General features: G+C 35.5%; 3 protein-coding genes across 3 annotated transcripts in view; 2 read left to right on the top strand and 1 right to left on the bottom strand.

The window, feature by feature from the left end:
- Positions 1-762, top strand: part of LOAG_17518 (hypothetical protein) — a 2,701-nt gene extending 1,939 nt beyond the window's left edge. Inside the window, exon 4 of the mRNA XM_020450179.1 lies at positions 469-762. Within this exon, the coding sequence (XP_020306186.1) occupies positions 469-725 (257 nt within the window). The 3' untranslated portion in view covers positions 726-762. The remainder of the gene's footprint in view (positions 1-468) is intronic.
- Positions 763-2,102: 1,340 nt separating this feature from the next.
- Positions 2,103-7,333, bottom strand: LOAG_09055 (nhl domain-containing protein 3; the record flags this gene model as incomplete). The annotated part of the gene is made up of 13 exons (XM_003144584.2): positions 2,103-2,415; positions 2,602-2,756; positions 3,007-3,157; positions 3,474-3,563; positions 3,683-3,849; positions 4,026-4,237; positions 4,445-4,739; positions 4,831-4,988; positions 5,170-5,291; positions 5,531-5,720; positions 6,027-6,256; positions 6,832-6,912; positions 7,217-7,333. The coding sequence occupies 13 exons, from the start codon at positions 7,331-7,333 to the stop codon at positions 2,269-2,271; spliced, it is 2,115 nt and encodes a 704-aa protein (XP_003144632.1). The 3' UTR covers positions 2,103-2,268.
- A 2,880-nt stretch (positions 7,334-10,213) lies between these two features.
- Positions 10,214-11,178, top strand: part of LOAG_17517 (amino acid permease) — a 10,396-nt gene continuing 9,431 nt past the window's right edge. Inside the window, exon 1 of the mRNA XM_020450178.1 lies at positions 10,214-10,386. Within this exon, the coding sequence (XP_020306185.1) occupies positions 10,224-10,386 (163 nt within the window). The 5' untranslated portion in view covers positions 10,214-10,223. The remainder of the gene's footprint in view (positions 10,387-11,178) is intronic.

Below are 11,178 nucleotides of genomic sequence, written 5' to 3'. Positions count from 1 at the left end.
TATATATATATATATATATATATATATATATATATATATATATATATATATATATATATATATATATATATATATATATATATATATATATATATATATATATATATATATATATATATATATATATATATATATATATATATACACATATATGTATATACATATAAATTATTCTATTTGGAATATCTAACATATCTATTGAAAAAAAGTGATAATACTTCATTTAGACGGAAACTCAAATCACCACAATCGAAATATTTTCTTCCCGCGGCCAAATTCATCTTTGAAATCCTAGTTCGGAATTCACTTTTTTGCAACATTACTGTCAACTCATTTTATCATTTGAAGTATCGTGACCTTCTGTTTTTCTAGTTTAGAACTGTACCCTCTCCAAAAGTTTTCTCGCTTGTTGACAAAGCTTCTCGACTTTAGTTTGTAATCATTACTGAACTTTTTTTAACAATTTAGGTCAGAACTTTCGTCATGGTGAATTTGAACGATATGCATATGAATTTGCACCCGACTCATATATGGCATGCTATGGACGCGGTGCTGCACCTCTGAGTGCTGCATGGGTGGGGATGGGTTCTTTGGCGAACGGTGATCCGATTTCGTTTGCAAAGCTGCTGTACATCTATACCAATGCTTGCGCTCACCAAATTAAGCAGTCATTGGTAAAAACATTCAATTATTATAAGTCGAAGGCTCTAAAAACCGAGTTGTAATTTCTTAGTTCCACTGCTTTCACTTCTTTCTACCCAGAATCATTTGCTCAAGAAAATTTGTCATAGTGGCTGTATTTGTTTAGAGCAGTGTGTGATCCGTTTTTTTTTTTTTTAGTAAGAAACTGCATTTATCACCAACAGCGAATTTTCCATCTCCTATATAATGCCTTTAAGCATTCATTTTGCAAATTCTTAGTATTACGAACTCTTTCACTGCTGACCTTGTTGGACAGTTGTTCACTGTGGATTAATGTTTTGATGGAATACTTTGTTGTTTATATTCTCTTGTTATATGAATATTTCGTTCTTTATTCAATCCTCACTAGTAGGCAAAAACCAACTACAAATGATTATTGTTTTTCTCAACTGCACTGCAAAGTCTGTGTTGCTTTTATTACAAAGGTATTACGTGCGACTATCTTATTTCAAGAACCTACTTTTCTAATACTGATAGTGTGGTATTATATAAAAGTTCATAAGAAAATAAGATTCTTAAGAAAATATGTGTTTTCCTGATATGAATAAATCTAGCCACACCATCCTGAAATGTTGCATAACCAATGGCTGAAAATCTTCAGAATTTTAGACATGAGCGTCTCCTTAGTTCCTAGGATTCCTTAGGTATGGTTAGGACATATATTAAAAGAATACTTAGGATTTAAAAAAATACCTAGGATATTAAAAAATAGAAATAAAAAAAAGTTTCAAGAAAACAGGACAATCATTGTGCTGTTCGTAACAACCAGTGAAGCGACAGCTTCGTAGTCGTTTATTTTCTCTAGAATGAATTTTAAGTACGTTCCCTTTCTGTATTTGAGCTGCTCTTCGGGCGGTTTTGTTTACATGGTTTTCAAAGAATAAAGCTGGCTTTCGAATAACCTGCTCAGGTAGCTTGTCTTTTTCGACTTGGCTTTTTGATTTAGCTTTTCATATTTTATGACCCTTGTTCTAGTTTTCGTGGATTCTTAAGAATATTGTCGTTTAAACTAAATTTCTCCATTCAAATTCGACTATAGCCTGTACAAATTACATTAAGAACCATAGAGGTTGGTGATGGGTATCATTAGCTTAGGAAGCTTTATAGCTTTTGTAAGTACCGATATAAACACTTCAACTATTACAACACTATACTGGAGGGTAACTGATACAGCAGATCTTAGATTTCTTGTCCCTGTACCCTCGGGAGGATCCACTTCTCCTACACTCTAGAACAGATCGGAAATAAAGCATGATGACCAAAACGACATCGTGTAATGATCTTAAGGCTAAACTCTCTCTGTAGAGATATTGTAAGAATTATATTTATATATGCACAATTGTATTTATATATGAGCAAATAAGAGCACAAAAACGGAAAAAAGATGAGTTGTAACCGACGCTCTTACGAAATCGAAATATTTCAGTTGGTAAACTCTATTTTCCCTACGTCATTTTCCGGAAAAGAAAATTTAGAACCATGTTCAGTTAGTTACAGTTTTTGAGACAGATAAGATTTGGAAAGCTTCAAGGAAATTAAAACAGAGGAATTCTTTATATAGAAAAACTATTTATAATGAAAAGCCTTGACGGAGTGGGTCGCTGAATCAACCACAAAGCACATTCCACTCCATTTAAGTGACGAGGCAATAAAAACACCACAAGGACGTTTTAGGCGTGATCCATAGCTATCCATTGAAAACAAGAAATTACCCTAAAATGCAAAGCCTGCTTTATTTCAAATTTTTTTACTGTTTTGATCATTTCGAAGTATAAATAAAGGCGTCAAACTAACATTTACTGCACGGTTCCAGGTTTGGCAGACAACACCCAAAGACGCTTAATCCCGACGCTTTTTTTTTAAAGTTCTAAAACCCGGAACTAATTAAAGTAAAGCTACCTTATATTGGCAAACAACGAGATAGGCGCGATTTTTTTTTGAATCCACAACAGCTGACACAATGTTGCCCGTCTGGGAACACACGGAACAGGCTAGAGCCATAATCCGGCCAGGATGTGTAATTGAGCATAACGATATTTCACGTATAAAACGACCTATTAGAGAAATATTAAGTGAAAATGAAATCTTGCAAAATTCCACTGTTGGGAACTGCCCTGATATTATGAAAAATTTCCTTTGTTGCTTGAAGCATGAAACGTAAAGCGTTCTATAACATAGGAACCCACATTTTCATCAAATGTGATTTGAATGAAGCAAAAAAAAGTTGAAAACCGTAGAAATGAGAATAGTACATAGTATAGGTGGATGGCTCAAGTTTTACAAGAACAGGAAGAAAAAATAAACCTCCTCCATCATATAATAGTAACGCAGAACACGTGCCCACAAGAATATCATCATTAAGACCAACACAAACACATGTTATGGGGGACGGACCTGCGTGAGTTGTCACACTAAAACTGAATAGTGGTCGAAATGCACTATCGAAAACGAACACCTGAAATGGAATCAATCAGGATGCTTCCAAGTGCAACCCACTAGTATTATTCATTAAATTTGATGCAGAAAGTGAAGCAACGAGTTCAATTCAGATTTCAGATCTTAAACCGAATCCTAATTGGAAGTGACAACTCTCTTTATTTCGAAAATTTGTAATAGCTGACTTGGGAAGGTTAACCAATGAACAAATCAAAGCGAAATTTGAAATTTCTTAACAATAACACAAACCCATAGCTGGTCGTCCTCTGTAATTACCGTTTTTAACATCATCTAAACATTAATTGATAAAAAGTACATTCATTATGTCAAATTACCTTGACACACGAAGTATCAGCAATTATGTATCGTCCACGGCTATCGATACAAAGATCAATAGGTTCCGCAAATTCAGTAAAACTCATGGTCTACAATCAAATTATCACTAGTACGACAATATTATTTAACAGCAGACGCGTAAACTGTTAATGTAATGAAGAGGAAAAAGTATAAAAACAAAAGTAAAACTATCATTGTGAAAAGGAACCTGAAGTAGCTCTCCAGAAGGATCACATCTACACAGTTCTTTGGTTCTCCAATTTAAGGTTAAAATATCACCGGATGGCAAAACTGTCATGCCAACAGTACTACCACCTTTGATTCCTTCACTTTTAATATCCCTCAGAAATTCTCCGTTTATATTCAGAACTTTTACTGAAAAATTTAAACAGTCCTGTGAGGGAAAGCACTGAAATATTGTTTTTTACAAAAAAGGATCAAACATGAATTTGGCAAAAAATATCGCTGGAAGTAGAAAGTTTTACAGGTAATTGAACTAACAGTTTTATCAAAATTCATGAGAACGAACGAGTTATTAGATTATAACCAACTTCGATTATTTCCAGCATCCAGAATATAAATCTGCTCTCGCAAATCTTGAAATACTTTTACTGGCTGATTCAGCTGGAGTGTTCCTGCTCCACGAGACCCGAAATGCCATTTTGGGCAGTGATGGCTACTTACATTTACGGAAAAAGGACTATTTTTTATTGGCCTACCAAAGATCGTTACACGAACCAAGTATTCACACGGCTCGTAGGCTCTAAAAAAATAATAAAGTAAAAACATTACTATCGAACAAATCACTTCAACAAAAAAGCTAAAATTTTCCAAATAATTGAGTAGATTTAAAATGAGGTAAAGACAACAGTATTTAAAATTGTAACAACAAGATTCTGATGAGATTCATAACACAACAAATCAAGCAAAATTATGTCACGAAATAATTAACAAGAAAAAGAAAAATTACATGAAGCAAATGGAATACGTTCCATCCTCGCTATCTTTTATTATTGGGTCAATTATTTCAACTTTTTCAGCACTGCTTTCACCTGAACTTTGCTCCTCCCACTTCGCCTTGACAATTTCTACCTTTACTGGATCACCGCCACTACTTCGCCGTTTACCACTGACATCGTATGTTGTCAATATTAAGTGAGTTTCCGTATATACAGTGGATGTATCCAACAGCTCTACAACACACTGTCCTGGGAAGGTTGTTGAACCGGAAACTGCACCAAACTGGCTAAGTGACTTTTCGATCTCTGAAACATTGTTTATATTTGAAAATTATCTGAAGAATAAGAATCACAAAAAATAAGCAACCATTCTTATATCAATAAACAAAAGACGTACCGAAGAGAAGCCTTTTGGTATCCATGTGTAGTTTCAAGAAAGCATTTTCACGAGGTTCCGTTAACGCAAGTGCTTCTTCAGTAGCTGCCATAACGCGTCTTGTACGTGCTCCTATTTCGCGCACATCCACTTCGCAAATTCCTAATTCTCTTTCCAGTCTAGAAAAACATTACAAACGGATCACTGACTCATCTGCAATTCCGGATCGAATAGACACAGTAACTATAAGAAGTTAGTCAAACTGTCTTTAAAAATAGATTTGGTCATAACCTAAACGAGATCAATTAACCAGTGAATCAAAGCAGTAAAGTCCTGTCCTAAAAACAAATAAATTATTACTTCTTACGGTATGAGTCAATCAGTTCTGTCTGGTCATGAAGTACTTTTTGCTTTTCATCTCTCATCATTCGAACTGCATCGATCAGTTCACGACGTCGATTCTCCACCAACTGACATATTTCCTAAAAACCGACATCCAACTACGAACCAGTCCTCCTTGTAATCTAATTTTTCACTAAAACTCGATTATCCTGTTCCCACTCTTCTGGTTCCTGCTTTTCCTGTCCTATCACTTGTTGAATTCGAGAACTCCTATTGTTTAATAATTCCGCCTCCTCTATTTTCTCTTCATTTCATCCATTTCCTCCAGTTTCTAAAAAGTTTTTGCAAAAAATGATATTATAATAAATCTAGTGCTTACTTGAAACGATGCATTTAGTCCTTCTACAACATTATCAACATTTCGATCCAGCTGCAACGTCTCGCATTTTACATTAGTTGCAGCTCTGTTCAAGCTTGCAACACACTGATTCGCTTTATATACAACGATTTCCGATAGTCGCTTTATTGCTATTGAAAAAGGAATCACAGTGTGATCAGAACAGCCACGTCTAAAAACTTCATATCCAAAAAACTTTTGCAATACTGATGTGGAAGACCTCAGAAGAGATATCTTAAAGCATTTTTTAACGATCATACACTTTAGCTGTATTTCCATTATACAGCAACGTAAGTATCCACTTTCTTCTTCTGTGAATGAAAAATTGAATTGGGCACCAAGTCATTAAACTTTTTTGAGTTCCTTGCTTCTAATTACCCATGGATATCTAGTTAAACCTTAATACTTTGCAGAATTCTAAACCGAAATGTGTTCATGATGAGTAACAGCAAGCAAAAACAGGGCGGACAATACTCACGTGGAAAGAGAATCACAGTGCTGACAGAAAACGAGATCGCATGCTTCACAATAGAGTAACTGCTCTTGTTGGTGTATTGAACAGTTAGGTATAACATCTTTGTGCTGTTTCTGCATCAAATCAAGCAGTTGATTAATGAGGAATGAAGAAGGGAATGCATTCGAGCCATCGGAAGGTAAAGTAATCATCTCACGGCAGAGCGGACAACGTACAATACCTGTTTCAATCACCTGCAATTTGTCATATGCAAATATACACCAGCACAAGTGAATGTACTGAACTATCTGAATTACGATCCTGTAGCCTTTGAATTGCTTTACATGATCTTTAAATTTCGAGTTATGACTCGTTTACTGAATCTCTCACTCACCATTACACATAAAAAACTTCCCACCGCTTTGTATTGTCAACCAATCCAGTGAAATGTGATGAATCATCTTGCTATAACACTTTTGATTCTAGAACTAATTTCGATAAAAAAATATATTTCATCGACTTGAAAAAAAAAAAAAATAGGAGCAAATCGAAACAAATCCTTACTATCAACTCTCATTCCCTCTTAAGTTCTCCCTCTCAAGCCCATTTTAACGCCAATTTTACTAGTTTTATGCCACAAAGGATAAGTAAAAGGATGAAGATGCATTAATTCCAAATCACTGGCAGTAAAGACTGAATCATATGGAACAATAAATGCCGGAATAAGTACTGAATTTGACTTAAAACCGAATGAATTAATTTTTTTGCAGCATAAACCTATCATTTTCTGACCGCAACCCTACAGAAGCTATCATTTTTCATGGATTACCTGTGGTAGTTGCTCCATACGTAACAAACATTCCAGGCATACAGTATGAGAACATGAAAGAAGCTTCGCTTTCTTTCGTTCCTGAAAAAAAATGAAAGGATTTCTTCAGTGAATATATACTTATAACTACAAATTTTCCAGAATTTCCCTAATTAAATTGCTAAACACTTTTAAACAAAAATTTTTGGCTTTTGAGGATGCATCCTTAATGCCTGCTTCAGTAAGCATCGGCATCATTGTGATGTGAGAATGTCTATGTTTTGTAAATGTATATATTTTTGTGTTTTCCTTTCTGGGGCAATTCTGAGGCGTTTTAGGACAAAAAATCAGTAAATGAAGCTCCCATACATTATTGATATTAGTAATATAGAGCAACGGTAATCACCTGATCGTAAGTGCACAAGCAAGTTGCACAAGTTAAAAAGGTTTCAGAGAAATCCTCCAGATTGATATTAACTGTTTCGATAAAGGTCGAGGCCATACGGCCGCGGGTTACCCGCATCTGCTATCTGCGTGGCGCACTGCACTACCCAATTAACGGGGGTAACTCTCCTTTTCGATCGACCAAACCTTGCTGGTAGATGTGAAATACGATAATGCATGCACTATCAGCACAACAATAGACAATGTTTCTCATTGATGTTCAATTATCCATAGACATCAAAAACCTCATAATCACAATATCTTGAATCAAGCTCTAAAAACAGTAATTAAGGAAATATGTCACTATCGCTGTTGTCACTATCGTATATCAAAAATTTACGAGCACTTCACAGAGTCCTTTGTTTATTAACTTATTAGTTTATTAGCAAATATAAATTGGTTGCAAAAGGGTCATCTTCTGTGCAGGAGATCGCCGCTGTTACAAAAATATAAAACAAAAAATGAGGTCGTATCTGTACCATTCCGAGACAGTTTTTACGTAGAGATTTAGATGCAAATTGAGTTACTATAATTATTACGTTAAACTTTAACAAATAAATTTTAAGGAAATAACTGTGAAGAGAGAATTTTTTTCGAAATCAGTCCTCTTGAGAAAAGAAAAAGCAGCGAAACTGGTAGGTGCGTTAGAATTACGCAATGATATTCAGCACTGTATGATAAAATATAACAATATTTCACCGTAATCGACTTTCTTTTTCGATTAAAAATTCTTTAACCTCAAACCGAACAATAAATGCAGTATGCATAAAATAATTTGTAACCATACTTGTATCTTCAAATACATACAGCTTAATGAAATTGAATATTTGGAAAGTTTGAACTCAAAACAATCCCTATAAATACCTCTGCCTGGGCTAAAGGTCAATGAAAATCATTCCTCCTTCAAAAGATGGCTTGGAATAGATGGGAATATCTTAGTGGCAGGCTCTGTGAGGATGGAATGGAAATGTCTTCAATAAATGGCTGATCGATTGAACAAGAACAGTATGAGAGATGACAGCTTGCCCACATCTCTCGCCCAATTGCAAGGGTCTTCCTTCACAGTGTCAGAACGGAAGTTTGTCCGTGGTGACCTGTCACTATTGTTGTTACCTGCTCCATCCAATTGAAAGTCAAGCGAAATATTTACCCAACTTCGTCTTATTCATTAGACTCAAGATTAACTTAAATTTATCTTGCCAATTATGGTGTCGCAAGGGTAAATTGTACTTCTCGTCCACTTCTACGCCCTAAATTTATTCATTTACTTATGATTTCTTAATAGGGGTTAGATCAATTTAACCTCGCACGAACAGATAAATTAATTCCAAAATTTTCACCAAGCAAAACATAAGTGCTGGGAATGGTGAGAGAATAAAGTGAAGAGAAAAAGGAAAAACAATAATAGTTTTTGGGAGACTGAAAATCCTAGATGCTCAAAATATACTCTTCATTCCACTGATGATTGATTCAAAGCATATTATCAACAATCACAAGTACATCTTCCACTTTTTTGTAACTCAATAAGCTTACACAGGCCTCAGTAGCTCTGGGATAGTTTTTGGGTATTCAATTTTAAATTATTAACTACTTCACTGGCAATATAAATTTCTCTAAAAATTCGAGCTTTGGGAATGGTAAAACGTATTGGTAGAAAATAAAAAGGTCGTATTGCGATGAATCTGAGACCTTAGGTATTGAAAATAGATGGTGTTAGAGAGAGGGAGGGAGAGAGATCAGACAATTTATACGAACTATGATATACATTCTTCCAGTTTTTCTGTTTCATTAAATTACACTACTAATTAACTTCGAAGTGGAATTTAAATCCTCGGAAAGAAGACTTACTACACGACTTATCCATGTGAAATGTTGCTGAATAAACCGTTTTAGTGCAAAAAAAGAAATACATCTTTATAAGAGATGACAAAAACAAGAGAAAAATGACACATAAGTGACGGATGGGATGGGACATTACTGCGCGGTTGGGTTGATCAAAAGAGGTCGCCCGTTTGGCGTTACATCGGGAAAAGGGATAAGTCAGCAACAACCAGTGACAACAAGCCAGTAATCTTGTTTCTCTTAGTGCAGTTAATCTCATCCCGTCTCTGTTTCCGTTTTTCTTTTCCTTGTTGTTCCAAACAGAACCTGTCTGGTTTGTTTGACTCCACCTTCCAGAAATCTATTTCGGCTGCATTATCATCAGTCTTCGAATTTTTGTTTCTCCTACCCGATCCTGTCCTGTAGTTTTTTAACTGACCAGCACGTACTCAGCTAACTGGAAGCATATATAGTAGTAGTACGTCAGTCTCAATGTTATCTGTTTTCGATGCTACTCTCACACCTCTCACTAAAGTTCAAAGTCTCTAGTATCCTAAGTCCAATATTCCTTCAGCTACCGAAGTTAAAGCTCAAAGCAATCACTTACATGGAACTTCTGCTTCACCTACCACACAGCTTTCATTTTCCAATCCAACATGAATTTCAAAATTAAAGCGTATCTTCAAAGCTTACCCAAGACGGAGGGAGGAAAGGGAAAAAGGACCATAGCATAAGCCACAAGTCCCCTTCGCTGAGCTGCTATTCTGATGGCCTCGTCCGCCCACACCTGTCCACATTTGCGTGTAGACCGACGCCTTTATTGTCTTCGGTAAATGAAATTTGCATTTGCTGAGAAACAATTGTGATTGCGCGTGAACCTATGACAATGAGGACGACGCTCCTGTTTTGTGCTCGGATTACATTGCGTTTCATTATCGTCTGGGGATCCTCAACCTTTTACAAGAATGTGTGTCGTATACGACACGGCTTTTACGACTAGGGACACGTCGTATGAATAGGTGTGGTAACTGGCTGACGTCACGGGATTTGAAACTTCGACCTGAAACTTACTCAAAACTAATGAAGGTTTTAATTTATCAATCTTCTATTTGAACTTTCGTTTTTTTTTTTTTTTTTTTGTCAGACGAATGGATGATCGTATACAAATCCACGGTGATAATACCTTGCCAACGACGTCATATGGCGGCATGCTGCCAAGAGATGCAACCGAATCTGTAATACAGTCACTCACAAACGGATCTCCTGTTAATGATGGAACTAGAAAACCGGACAAAGCACCACTTATGACCGGTATAGGAGATTTTGCTGTTTTCATGGATACTCTTCACTTTTCTTGGGTGTAACCTACATAGGATTAGTCGTGTGTATAGGTAAGTTGTTAACACTACTTACTGCTAGTTTTCTGCAAGTTAACTCTCACTTTAGGTATCTGGTTGATATTCAAGTGGTCCTTACTAGAGGAAAAAATTTTATAAAAGGACTAAATTTAAAGCCTAAAATTCAAGGAGACATCACTAAGAAGTGAACACCAACTGCGTCGAGATTTGCATCACTTTTACCTTCTGTTAAAGATGTAACCTTATGGCATAAAGAAGCAACGCAAACTTTCCTTTTTCCCGAATACTAACTGTAGAATTGCACATAGTTGGGACACAGAGTATTGAAATGTGAGGTCAGGCAGTTATCTTGGAATTCGCAAGACACTTCAGAAAATAATGTTGTAGCGCCGTAATTTAATTCTTTTTTCCTTTCGCCGAGCATATTTGTAGCCGTAAATGATAACAATCTTTGGTTTATCAGTACTAATGTAAAGAAGCTAATATTTCGTGGACGCATTACAGTTTTAAGAAATCTGTGTAGTTAAGTACCAATGGATTTGTCATAAGAATGAGAAATCAGAGCAATGGAGCATGGGACACATGTGAAAACCTTACATATCCTACATATATTATTGTTTAATCACTTAGTTATTTAGCTATTGTACTTATATAAAACAAGAAATACCTGAGGATTTTGGCTTATCCCAACATCTTTGTTACAACCTGACCAATCATGATGGAATTTCTTTTTATAGTGGAATTT

Source organism: Loa loa, assembly GCF_000183805.2.
Source record: "Loa loa unplaced genomic scaffold supercont3.86, whole genome shotgun sequence".
NCBI lineage: Eukaryota > Metazoa > Nematoda > Chromadorea > Rhabditida > Onchocercidae > Loa > Loa loa.
Note: the sequence above shows the minus strand (reverse complement) of the source record. Positions and strands in the feature narration are given on the sequence as shown.